The sequence below is a fragment of the Prinia subflava genome, chromosome Z (assembly GCF_021018805.1).
Source record: "Prinia subflava isolate CZ2003 ecotype Zambia chromosome Z, Cam_Psub_1.2, whole genome shotgun sequence".
NCBI classification, from domain to species: Eukaryota; Metazoa; Chordata; class Aves; order Passeriformes; family Cisticolidae; genus Prinia; species Prinia subflava.
In genome coordinates, this window is record NC_086283.1 from 41,070,176 (window position 1) to 41,084,519 (window position 14,344).

The 14,344-nt window shown below is 35.8% G+C and overlaps 1 protein-coding gene across 1 annotated transcript in view; it reads right to left on the reverse strand.

Moving 5' to 3' along the window:
* Window positions 1-312: 312 nt before the first annotated feature.
* The window catches only part of MAN2A1 (mannosidase alpha class 2A member 1), a 120,254-nt gene continuing 106,222 nt past the window's right edge, over window positions 313-14,344 (reverse strand). Inside the window, exons 20-22 of the mRNA XM_063421882.1 lie at window positions 8,417-8,611; window positions 3,710-3,820; window positions 313-3,366 (exon numbers count right to left, since the gene is read on the reverse strand). Coding sequence (XP_063277952.1) covers window positions 3,214-3,366; window positions 3,710-3,820; window positions 8,417-8,611 — 459 coding nt within the window. The 3' untranslated portion in view covers window positions 313-3,213. The remainder of the gene's footprint in view (window positions 3,367-3,709; window positions 3,821-8,416; window positions 8,612-14,344) is intronic.

Sequence of the window (14,344 nt, forward strand, 5' to 3'; positions counted from 1 at the left end):
ATGTAATATTTTCTATGATGTCAGTGCATGAATTCCTTTGCAAAAGATCTGCCCATTTCCTTCCCACAATGTGCCATCTCACGTGTTTCCATTTATGAAGTTAGCATCTATCTCCCTCTGTTTGGCAGCTGTGAAATAGATTGCACCTTTGATCAGGAGTTCATCTCACTACAAATAACGGTCATTCCCAAAAGATATTGACCAACGAACCTTTTCAAAAAAGTTGCATTTGCTGTTTCTCTCATTAAAAAAAAAAAAAATTTAAAAAAAAAAAATTGTTAAAGCCAAAGCATTAATGACGCTGACCACATCTCACAATAACATTACCTTTTATTAGAGATCTTATTTTACATATCCCCATAAGATATAAAACCTTCCAAGAGAAAATATCAAAAACCTTCAGCTGAAATCAGTTTGTTTCAGAAAATATAAGCAAGTAAACCAAGAAAATTAAGATAAAGGAATGTAAAAAAACCCCAAACCATAAAATGAGAACAGGTACAACTCTCATAGGGAAAGTAACGCTTTAAACCATTTCTTACACACCATTGTATTTAAAATCACACTGGCACGGTAAAAATGTTTCTTTTTCTTAACCAATAGCTACAAACCCAGCAGCTGTAAAAACAGAAAAAAATCCCCAAATTATGAAATTGAGTTAGATGGCCAATTCACAAAAAAACAGCATAAGTATTCATTAAGACTTTTGAAAAACAATAACAACAACTAAAAAAACCCAACAACAAAAACAAAAAAACCCCAAACCCAAAACAACAACAAAGATCCCCACATACCAAAAAACCCAAAACAAACCAAAAATCTAACAAAAACCCAATCCAATGAAAACACACTCATTGACAGCAACACTCTGAACCAATTCTTGAGACTTTGACTGGAGTTTTGATTTAGTTAAGGATTTCAGGAAATTGAAATTGAAAGCTGTCATTACACACACACACAAAAAAAAAGGAAAATAAAGGAACAAGGATTACATCTGCTGGTTAAGGAAGATTCAGGTATCATGATTACACAGCTTATGATAAAAGTAAAGAACTAATGCTATAAGAAGAATCCTTCAAAGCAAGTCCAAGTGGCAAAATACTTTAAAATCTTATTGCATCAAAATTTTCCTTTTCTGCCTAGCAAAACTGAAATAGTATTTTGAATGTTTTCTAGCACAGAACACATAAAATTCTCTTAAACATTTTAATTCTGAAGAAGCAACAAAAAAAATGTCATGAGAAATTTCTGTTGGCAAGTCTACTAAGATCTGAGTTCCAACAAAAACCAGCAATTTCAAATATTCTTTTTTAAGAAAAGTTACAGTACATGTTTATTGCATGAAAACATCCATTTACTGGATTTATCTGATTCTTCCATTTGTGGTTAGTGGTTCCTATATTCTTGATGTAATTTGCACCAGGTCCTACTAAAGTAATCCCATTATTACAAAACACAGTAGATTGAATTACATAAGAAAATCTACACAATCTCAACAGAGATCCAACCTGTGACAGTGCATAAAATCTAAGTATGACTTTCATTTTCTTTTTACATAGCCTGTAGCTACAAGAAATAATTTGATAGACTTTGATACCTCATATAATGGTTCAACAACAATGATGAAATTAAATACAGGAGGCAATATTAGAGCTAGCACATCTTTTTACCAGTTGTGATGACTTTTCATGCATTAGTATTGAGAATAAGCAACAAGGTATGGAAAAGTAAAGCAAAAGCACGAGATAGAAGAATGAGCTATGAAAATAAATGAAGACTATAAAATGGGATTATACTCAACTGAATGTTTATATATATTAACTGTAAACAGCAGCTCTACTTAGGAAAATACTTTTCACACTTGGATGGCTTAAGTACTAGATATGGATCAATATGGGAAAAAGAAAAGTCTCCATTCTTCAGTAACATGAACACTGGCAATATAAGTGAGGTTTGTAAAGCAAGTTTGTAAAATGTTTAAAATATAGGCACATCATTTGGAATTAACAGGTCACCACAGTCTGTGACATGCAAGCACATGTTTTGATGGGTTTGCAAACTATATCTTGGCTACTATCAACTCTCTGCATCAAGCTGCAATTTTCTTGAAAGCAGTTGAATTTAGCTTCTACGGTAATTCTTTTTTTGTTGGTATTTCACATAATGACATCATATTAATACATTCAAATAGTCAAAATGTTCAGAATAAGATAGCACAAACTTGGTGCAGGAGTACATAGATCAGTGTGGCCAGCATTGTCAAATAGGAGATACACAGCCTAAGTATTATATAAACTACCTTTTCCCCAAAAACATTAACATAGACACCAAAATTGTAACAAGACATATCAAAAAATAAGGCACATTTATTTTGATATGGTGGTCTGGAAATAGAAAACTCATTTCAGAGAACACTGGTATCTAAATGAGTTTTATAAAAAATCTTGTATTCATGATAATTATGGACATTTCTTATCATAGTAATGGAATAATTGCACATATCCCAGTGTGTCAAGTAACAAAGTGGGAGTTTTATTAAACATTTCCATTGCAAAATTACTTTGTAGATTCACTTTTTTTTATTTACATAACTCAGGTGAATGGTAGAAGTATTAAAATCTACCATCACTAATCACAAGTACTGCAGGCTTTCATTTTACCACAATTAATAATCCCCTTTGTGTTGAATAAATTGAAATTAATTGTGGAATAAATTGAGATTATTGTTATTTATATAAATGATTGCAAATATTTGGACATTAGCTACTACACAGGAACATTTTATTCCATTTTATTTCCAAGCTGCATCAGGACTTTCTACACTGAGTTATTTGTACATAAATTCATCAAGAATCAGGAAAAGAAGGCTGTTTAAAATTCAATCCCCTACTTATGAAAATTAAAACACCAGAAACATCATTAATTAGCATTTAACCTGAGATTTAATCTGTTGAGAGGTTAACATTCATAGAAATTTTCTTCACTTGTTGTAGTAACTGATAATGATGTTGCTATTTTATGGGGGAAAAAACTGAACAAAAAAAAGCTGCTTGCAACATGGCTTTTCATTGTGTTGGTCAAAAAAAAATTATAGAATGCATCTTTTTCTCACAGTATCCAGAAGTTGGAATAACATTAATGTGCCTCTTATTGCACATGAAACTCAGAGGAGATACAATTGCAGATTCTTTATCTGAGTATTAAAGCAGGATTTCATCTCAGCCGAATCCGGAACGTATTTATCTCCATGGAACTCATATTTATTTCACTTGTATTTCTGGCATCTGGAGGTGAGTGCATCAAAGATAACGATGTGGGTGTAAGACTTTCCACTCTGAATTTGCTAAAAAGTTTATGCACCTTTATCTGCAGGGAAAAAAAAAACAACCCTACATTTAGAAAAAGCAGCAAATACCTTAAAATTGCACAGCTCCTTGCAGCAGCCAGCACAGAAATTCTCATGCCAGAGATTCCGAATATTTTTAAATATCATAGATTAAATACTAGACAATAATTTAGATCTTTTTAGACAGTATTCATTTGCTGTGTTTCAATGTAATTTAGTTAGTATATTCAAAATTACTAGAAATATTTGGATTTGAACACTTCTTGTTCCCAAACAAAGCAACAATTTACCCTTCTGCCCAATAGAAAATTCCAACCCGATTAAAAAAATTATTTAAAAATTCCTACAGATTAACAACCTTACCTTTCCCTGAGTAGTGGAACAGAGCAGACCCACATCTCTGTTTGAAAATCTACAATCAAATCCCTTTCTGTGAAGAATCAGAGCAGCTTCATCAGATGGTTTGGTATCTACCTACAAACAAACACTATAGAAGATTACTCACAAAGTATCAGTCAGGAAGACATTTTAGGACACTAAAAAAATTATCATACAGCAAATAGAGACACTTACACCTTAAAAAATGTTCAGACTCGATTGAACTGTCATGGGTTTTTTAAAATTTTATAAAGCTAAACATAGAAAGAACTAAATGGCAAAGAGTTGAAACATAATGACTGCAGAATATAAATATAGTTGTTGAATTTAAAGGTTAACAGAATGCACATGTACAGACTTAGGACTCAAGGGTAGCTATCATACCTGTGTTAACAGGTTTCCCATAAAAATTATATGACAAAACAAAAAACAAACTAAAAGTTATATACTACAATACTCAGTTTTACATATTCAATGGGATTATGTTGAACAAACTTTCATGTAGAAAACTGCTCTTTAACTCAGCTTAAGGTGTACAGAAAAATGTACACTGAAATACACATATGATATAAATATAATGTTTATCTCTAAGACATTCAGTCTTTTGAGCCTCAATAGGCATTAAAGAGTAAGCTGCTCCTCACCGCACTTGTGCTCCAGACCCTTCTCCAGCTCCATTGCCCTCACCTGGACATGTTCCAGCCCCTTAACCTCTTTCTTTTGGCTGCACCCCTACACTCACTGTAGTCACTTATTTACTATGATACATTATTTTATTTCTTTATTTATTGCTGGTTTACATTCTCCAGCTCTTATTATATATATAATAACAGCATAACAAAGATAGTTCTATCCAAAGCCATGCTAGCTCTTCAGCCTATTGTCCTCTTACTTATTTCTGGTTTACTTGTTCTTATACTGGTGTTTTTTCACAAAAGCATCTGCCATGATTTAGGTCCATTTCTGGTTCTTCAGAATGTATCCATTGCTTGGGGAAACCAATGCCAACAGCATCAGGCACTCTGTGATGCATTAGCTCCTGAAGGTGTACCCAACAAGAGGTCTTAATCTAACAGACTTTCCACCCTAATTCCTCTTCATAAAAAAGAAAATGTGTCAGCTTGTACCAGCTTCTTTGAAACCCAGCATGACAAGGATTCAAAGTACAACAAGTTCATAGTACAAAGTACTCATTCATATAATAAAAAAAATAAACTTTGTGGATTTCAGTTCCAATTTTAAAGTAGTAAAAATTTACTCAATAGTATTTGGAGTTGAAATGAGATACCTTTTAGTGAAACACTAACTGTTAGAAACTTTGCACAGTTTACAAATCATTAATAAAACTCAGCTTGAAATAATTCTGTGAACAATAGCTTATAACTACCTAAAATCAACTTTTTACTTTATGAATAATGCTTATATATGAAAACAAGTTTCCAGTAGTTATTAACTTGATGGCTAAAGAAGTTCTTATCCTGTTCACTGGAACAGTAGTACCAGTTTCTACGTGAAGTGAGGTAACAGCTGTGATATTTTCCTCCTCCTACTATGAAACACTTTATTTTGTTTTAATTGTTACTGACGTGACAGTGTTGCACTTAAAAGTAGATATTTTTATGCACACAAAACAATACTGTCTGCCTAAACATCAGAGTAACAGAGTAGTGAAACATTCAAATTCATACTGAAAAAGCCTGACTTCCTGTGGGGTAAATTAATGTTAGAAATGACAAGCCAGTAATGGGTATCAAGACTTCCTCTAATTCAGTTAAAATATCTTTTAGTAATCTGCATAAAAAATGCATGTATGCATTTCAAATGATGGCATGAATATTTAATCTCCCAATTTTTTAGAATTAAAAGTTATCAATTAGGATTCAAAACACTTAAAACAAAAAGGTAACAAACAATTAATGACACCCTGAGTAAAAAATGCTTTGGTCAGTATGAATATATATGATTTAGTACTCCACCTTCTACCAAGCACATAGCAACCCTGTGTGAAAAATAAAGCTGTTCTAACCCATTATTAAAGCAGGTGAAAGACAGTTGTCAGAGCCTCCACAACTGCTTTAATTTACCTGTTCTTAGATTAAATACATTTGTGGTTAAGGAATGTCCGAGCAAGGATGAACTTAATTTACCCCAAATACACCTTCTAAATATGACCATGCTAACTGCATGAAAACAAATTGTAACAAACTCCTCGATTTTCAACAAATAACAACGTTCTTAACCTTATAAAACTTCACAGCACTGTTACTCAACAAAAAATCCCCAAACACAGTGCTATTAAATCTCTAACTAGGCTTCTTAGAAGAGCTGCCGAAGTTTTATTTGATTTTGATCTCTGAGAATTAAAATGTAGCCTTGTAAGAAAATTTTTAAAAAATTGTTAAGCTTTCTCATAACCAGTATCCCAGGGCAATACTGCTAAAATTTTGATGAGAAAGAAAAAAACGTTTAAACTATTTTTAAATTCAGTTACTGTAAGCTAATAGACACACATTGAAAAGTTTAGGCAATATGGCAAATTTATGTATTTATGGTTAGTATAAAGGGACAAATCTACTGTGTTCTAGATCTTGAGTCTCAATTTATTTACATCAGGTAAAATATGTGTCACACTTCTCAAAAGCTGGAGTTCTATTAAGGAAAAAATCTTTAAATGTTGTAATTCTAATGGATTGGACTCTTCTATGACAAGATGAGACATCTTACAACAATAACAATATTCTTTCTGATTTCTACCTTAAACCTTAACTTTTTTTTTTTTTAATTTGGCAACCTCTTATCTGAAATTGTATTAGATTATGAAAAATCAACTTCAACAGTTTAGGTAATGAATAGCCATAAATCTCTGGAAAAAAATTCATTGTGTCAATAGGCCAGAATTATGTCACTTGTCATTCAAATTCTTGGAAGCAAGAGGAAGGAAGCAGAAAATGAGAAATGATTTATTGAATTATTTGCAAGGCATAGCACCATTTTTGCTGTGGGGAAGAACATTCAGTATGTATAATGACAATGTTGCGGTCCTATGACTGCTGCAAACTTTCACTTTGAAGTGGACATATTGATGTTACAAGCTCAAGAGCTGTCAATCAGTAATCAATGAAACATACAGCTGTGGACAGGAAAGAGATTATAGCCTCCAACAGTCCTGTGTCAGTGTGGGGAGAGTGGGGCCCGCCCAGCCCAGATAAAATCAGAGAATTCATTTACAAGTAGTAACATTGAATTTGAAAAGCAGACACTGAGCAAGCCTGTCTTTTCACAGCTTCCATACCCAGATCATACAAACAAGGGGATGGATTTACACGTCAAAGAGAGGGAAGATGTTCATGAAGGTCTGGCCCTGAACTTGGTGTGTTGAAGTAAACCTGTGATGTTGAGCTGGTTGAAATAAATTAAAGTATACATGGTGAAGTATTAAATATTCACTTCACATGAAGATTTAATTTGATATCAGGCTTCTTCCTAACTTTTCAAAGATATGAGACCCACAAAATCAAGAAATTTACCATTTTGAAATTAAAAATAGGAATAAGTCACAGCTGAAGGAGTTAACACAAGATTGAACTACTTACAGAGAAAGCATGAAAAAGTAAACATTGTTTAAGTTTTAAAATACAGATTAAGACAGAATGAAGAACAGATTAAACAGAATAAAAGTTGATGTTAATACAGGCATGTTCAGCCATCATGGAGACTCTACAGGAAAGGGGATAAATAATTTGTCTCTAACTATGGCAGAATTAAAAAGGGATTTCCCTGTGTAGCAGCACTGGTGAATAAGCACTGCAATACTACATAAAGTTAACATAATCACATTTTAAAAGGAGCTGAAAAACTGAAAAGAATTTATAGAAAATTTGGCAGGAAAAGAATGCAAAATGAGTTCTAGTCCTTCAGTTAATCAAAGAGAAAATGAAATTCTGTGGTTAAATACCTTTCTTTCCTAGAAGAAGAAAAACACTGAGTACAGAAGAGCCTTTTTTTTGTTTGAATTTTTTGTTGGTATTTTGTTGGGGTTTTTTTGTTGGGTTTTTTTTTAGTTTTTTTGGGGGGGGGCGGGCTTTTTGGTTTGTTGTGGGGTTTTTTGTGTGTGTGTGTGTGTGGTGTTTTTTTTGTGGGGTTTTTTTTTGGTGTTTTTTGGTGGCACTTAGATGTTTGGGTTTGTTTTGGTTTGGCTTTGGTTTGCCTGCCAGAGAACATTTTCACAGGAACCAATCATTATGAGATGCTGTTAGAATAACTAAATTAGGTTTTGTAATTAAGCTTAAAAATCTTAACAATAAAATTTGAGTTTAAAACTATATCCTTTATTAAAAACATACTCAGAACAAACTCTAATGGCTTAAATTTAATTCTTCTAGTGCAGAAAAGGCTGATGTTTATGAATGGTTTTCTCTTAAACTTTGGGAACTTAGTGAAATGTACCCCCTCCAGAGATAGCATCCTGCCCTATGCATACTCATATGTGAAAAAAAAAATTCCTTCATTACATGTTATTCAAACAGACACAAGTCTCCAGTCCTTGCAGCACTAACAAAAGCTCATAATCACACTGCAGTTTATCGTATCATATAAACCTGCCCACAAAGTATTTTACAAGTATAAATTATTTCACTATGTTAGTAAGATATATCATATGTTTGCTCACAAAAAACAGTGGTTTGACCTTACCTTTGCTTGGATTGTCCTCAGATTGACTATATGCATGTCACAAGGCATGGATGACATCAGTGGAGAAAAAGTATTTATCAACTCTGGGACACCTGAATCTGCATTTGCTGTCATTGGAATTACAGGATGATTTAAGAAAAGAGAAGTCATATGGCTAAGAAGTGATGGAAAACTGACTGGTGTCTTCTCTTCATTCTGCCAAATACAAAAGAATGATTTGAATTAACATACTGTCATGTCTAAATTTTGAAACCTAAACTGTTTTTATAAACAGTAATCTTTCAGAATTATGATGACACCTGATTTTACAACAGCCCTTGCTGTTTCTGTGTCAGCCTCTGATGCTGGAACAATACAGTTTTGGGAAAGAAATTAGTTACCACTTTAGCAAGTTACTTCTATTTATTCAGTATCTCTTTCTAGATGGAGAGGAATACAGCCTTTTGCAGGCCTCCATTTCCACATTATGTTCTGACCTGTATTTCTTGTTTTCTCCAACTTGCACCCCAAATCCCTCTTTCTATTGTAAATCTATTTCTCTTAAACTATTCACTGGACCAAATAGCAGCTAGCATCTTTGTCTTGGTCTGCATTACAAAAGATTTCTTTCAGAAATTTTATTTCAATATCATGCCAGCAGGAACCAAAGGTATTCTATCCCAAGATTTTACAAAGTTTGTACTTTTCAAAGTTTCATATTGGCAGTGTTTTTACTTGCCTACAGAGGCTGCCTTATAAACCTGAGATGAATAAATCTCACATATTCACAACGACCAGTTAAAGCTCCAGAGGAGGCAAGAAAACGAAACAAAACCACTTTAAAAAGGCAATTTCTATTTTAGAATGTCAGTGAAGATAAGAATAGAAATGGAAGTGAAAACATTTTTTGCTATTATTTTTCCCTTGCATACTTAATCAGATAAATCCCTGCTTGTTGATGATATTTAGCAAAAACTTTGCAGAAAGTTTATTGAAAATATAGTATCTTAAGCACTGATACATTAAAATTGCATTTTATGATAGGCTGGAAACATGGAAATAAAAAACAAATGGGAGATACTTAAAGCAAAGGGGAAGATTATTTTTCAGTTTATAACAGACAACCATAACAGTAAATTTCTGTCTTGGGGTGTGTGTGCATGTATGCATATTTATTCAATATCTCTGCAGTAGCATGAAATAGAGCTGAGAGTGAAGAAATTGAAAATATTCCAGGTGCAAGATGGTAATTTCTGTTTTATTCTTTGTGCTTTCTGTAGTAATAAGTAACACTCTGCCTCTTTGGTATCTACTAAGCATCGAGGCTTAGTATTTTTAAGAATCTATTAGTGTGGTGGTATGTGTTTTATTTTGTTTCTTGGCCAGCCTTTTATTTCATTTGTGTATTAGATATGAAGTTTGTCTCCCCTGATCCTGCCCTCCCCCATTCTTTGAGACAGGCACAGTCCCTCATTTGTATCGGTTTGTTCTATTCTTAGGTTCTGGATCTTAATTGATATGCATACTGTTATATGTCAATTCCTTTGCCTGTCAGCTGGCCACTCCCTATGAGCTTCCCCATTGGCCCTCAGACATTTATCCTTTCCCTAACCCCCCCTTTCCCAGTTGTCAATCCCCTGTATCCCTGCCCCTGTTTCTAGATCCTTCCCTGCCAGTCTCCCCTTGCTCGATGTATCATTTGCTGCCCTGCATTGTTCCCCTGCCTTTGTTATCCCCATTGGATTGAGTTCTGTATTCCCTGCCTTAGACTCCTCCCTAGGTGTACCCTTACTGGTTGTTTGCCTTGTGCCACCCCTTCTATAAAACCCACTGCCAGAGCCCTGCTCAGGGTTCTTGGGGTCTTTAGTTCTTGGAGTTCAGTTCCTGGAGCTTAGCTTTTCAGTTGTCAATACTTTCAATAAACCTCCTGAGTTCACCCCAAGAATCCGTCTCGTTCTCTGCCTCATCTCTGCGCCCCAGAAAGCGACCACTGAGAACATCGGAGTCCCCAAGTGGGGAGCCACAAACTCCCCAGGGGGAAAGTGTTGCGCCCCCCTTGCCGCTGTGCGTCCTGGACACCGAGGGCACGCACGCAGACCGCGACATGTTGGGACCCCCAAGTGGTCACTATAGAGGATTGCCCTTCCATATGGCTCATTGCATTTATTTATATTGAATTCCATCTGCCATTTAATGTCATCTTTCATCAGTATTCAGTCTTCTAATTCCTCAGTTTAGCCTTTTTTTTTTTCCTTAACTTGAAAAGTTCAGTACCCCTGGTAGACTTTATTGCCATGATTTTCTTCTATTCTAGTTACAGTATGAGCAATTTCGCTCTGCACATTTCAGTCTAAAAGTCTTTAAGTGTCTGAATACATGCTCTATACACAGGGTAGATGTTTAGATCCATGTTCTTTCAAAGAAGAGCTCGTTTCTTCACCCCAAAAGAAACACTGTTCACTCTGTTGCCATAGAAGTGCTAAAGTCAGTCAAAACATTCAATTGCCAGTTATTTTCTCATCTTTCACCATTTTTTCCCCTGTTAAGTAAGCTTGTTGCTTGCATTTGAGAACTGAAAATGAGGTCTTCTAAAATATCTTACAAATCACACATGAAACAGAAAAGTAATCCATTCATCCTTTTATACTATGTAAAACAGAATATTGCAGATAAGCACAGCCTTGAAGGACTGGCAAATGCTAGATCCAGAACTGATTCAACTTGTTCCATTTTTGTTTCCACTGTATCTAAATGTGATGTCACAGGCAGGAACATTGTCTTTATGAATTATCCACTTTGGAACTAAGACTTAGGCAGAGATTTTATATTGAATCTTGTATTCCCACATCTGGAATGACAGACAGTTCTTGAGAATTGCATCAGCAGAAAAAGTGCAGTCATTCACTGAATCTGGCAACAGCAATAGGAATGGAGTGCAAAGAAGGTGTCAAAAGCTGCCAGGAGACCAAGGGAAAAAGAATTTTACACACATGGTTGTAGGATATGGGGTTATAATTGTTAAAGTTATTAAGGCCCATGTTTACCAGAAAGCTCTATTGGAAAGGCACAACTGCAGGATAATCGGCTGGAAGCCAGCTGGGGGGTGAGAGAGAGTTTTGACTCATGGACAGAAAACTGCAGCTGAGTCAGCCAATGAGTGCTTTTCTTCTGTTAAGTTTGGATTTTGCCTGGTTGAGATTAAAGGTATAAAAGGGGGATACTTCTACAATAAATCAATTCCCTTCGCATGCACGAGAGGGTCCATGCCCTTGTTCCCTGTTGCTACACATGGTGAAGACAGTGCTTTCACAGAAGAATGAGAAGGGACTCTTCAAATCACGCTCTCCCCTAGGTACATCACAATCATGCAAGGGTTGCAGTATGTCTTTCCCCTCAAGTCTAGTGATCCAGAATTTAAACAGGACTGTCTGGAAAGAGAGATGAGAAGGGCTTGCACGCACAAACAATGTAATGGGAAGAATAATTATTCACATCTTCCCCATGTGGATGGCTTTCAGCAGTACCCCACAGATGCTGCATCAGAAGATGTAGCCCCACAGACTTCATCTAATTAAAGGATGCCTCTCTTAAAAGTGACATTATTTTCTCAATTTCCATTACACCATTTATGACTCAAAGTGTGAATGGAGCTCCTCTGGCTGTCTTACAAGCATTAAGTATTGGCAAGAATCTGATAAATGCCAGATGATCATGTGCTGCCTTAATGAGCTCAAATCAAAGCAAATACTGCCTTTTTTAACCATCTTACAGCACATCCATACACAGTTATCCAATTAAAAACTGTGTTGAAACACAACCCCTTGAATGACTATAATAGACATAAATGGATCCTCAATTAGGATTTTTTTGTCATCAAAAGTAAGGTGAATAATTCTAAATTTTCAGGTTTGAGAAGACATAAACCATAATCTAATACTGGATCACAATTTCCCATAAGTTTTAAGAATAGCCTTATCTATAAAAAGTACCTTTATATCAGAATTGAGCTATTTTATTGATCATTGTAGAAATAATTGAAAGGCCTGGGTTGGAAAGGAACTTAAAGGTCAACTTGTTAAAACCCCTCTGCAATATGCAGGGATGCCACTTACCACATCAGGGTACTCAGGGTCCCATCCAACCTGGCCTTGAACACTTCCAGGGATGGATGAGGGGGATCAATCTGATTTTTATTTATGCCTCAACGTATGCTATACATGAGGTGAAGGATTTCTATAGGGGCTTTTTCATGTGTTGGCAGCCCTGTCCCCAGGGAAACTTCACCTGGCAGCTGGTCAGGGGAGAGAAGCTTCCAGGACTGGGCTGCAAGCAACACCCCCACTTGCCTGTGGGGCAGATGCCAGGAAATCAGGCTGTGGAAGAGACTTTAGGACAAAAAAGCAGGTAACTGCAACACAAGGGAGAGCCTTTGCTTTGGGTTTCCTGGAGGGATCAGGGGCTTGCTCAGAGGGTCAGCTTGACCCTTCTCTCCTGCCTCACCTTTTCCTCTCCATGGTCCTGCTTCCCTGCCTGCACCTGTTTTGCCCTATTCCACCATTCCTGCAAACCAGCTCATCACTGCGGCCACTTGGTGTTCCGTTGCTGCCCCCGACAGAGCAGCCACTGCCGCCACTCTCTTTCATGCGCTGCCCACTGCCTGTGTAAAAATCACTCTGCCCCCAAGACTCAGGTAAGCATTTAAATCAAGTAACTAAGGTCCTTAATTAGAGGGGAAAATGCTAATTAGACTCTTCAGAAATCATTGAAGAAAGCAAAGGAAAAATCTGTAGAGAAGAAAGTAAAGCTGAAGGGGGTGATGACTGGACACCAATTTAACTAATAGAGAACCAATGAACTTTTCAATACAGACAAGTATATCTAAAAATCTAAAACTAAGGAAAGGAAACTGAGGCAGACCGTTTATCACATCGCATCACATCACATCATCTTGACTATTTTGTCCTCCTCTAGACTCTTCGACTCTTCTCTGCAATGACAAAGTCATCAAAATAACCTTAACTGTAACAGTAAAACCCCACTGGCACCCACACTACCTGATCTAACATGCTCAAATGTGAATGCTGACTCAGTGTGTAAGAACAATCAAATAAAACTGGAAAGAGGAAGAATTCTGGGCCTGCTAAATCAAGGGATGTAGACTAAGGTAGTCTGATACCAAACCACTTGGATTATTGCTGGAAAAAAAAAGTTTCTCATTCTCTTTCATGTTGTGTCAGGAAACAATTTTTATCAACTTTCTCTCTGACAGGTCCAGAAAACCAACAGGCAGCACTCTTCAAAGCAGAAGGTTTCTGGACTGAAAAATCGGATCTGTGGAGCAAAAACACTTTTCAGAGCATCTTTATTACCAAAGCATATGGAGACAATATTTTTAAATATCTTAACCCTAAACTAGCAACTGGCAGCAATCAAAAATGTGAGTCAAAGAATTCCAAGGACAAATACGGAAAAAAAAATTTGTTATGTACAATTCAAAGACAGACAATCCATCAGTATGTTTGTTGTGATGCTGCTTCTATATGAGAAATTGATTCTGAAATACTGTGCTATACTGTTCATAGGTCAGAAACAAACACCACTGATGATGTGAATAACAGTTTGACAACAGTAAGTGACAGGTAAGAGCAAAAGTCCAAGCTTTAGAATTACATACATTTTCCACCAAATGCAAACAGCTTGAATCCTTAACTACAGTGGCTCCTCACTTTTGGAAGGCGGATTCTCTAAGCAGGAAGAGAGTGAGAAAATTGCATAATGTTCTATTGCCCTAAGGCTCACAACTTAGAAGAGAACTTAAGGTTTTGTTTCAGACTGACACTAGTCTAGTTCATTAAATTGACATCGAGTAGTAAATGGTTTCAACTTAGTTACAGGTTTTATGTGCAAGATTGTCTTGCTGTTATCTCACCAAGTGAAAAATCAGATGTT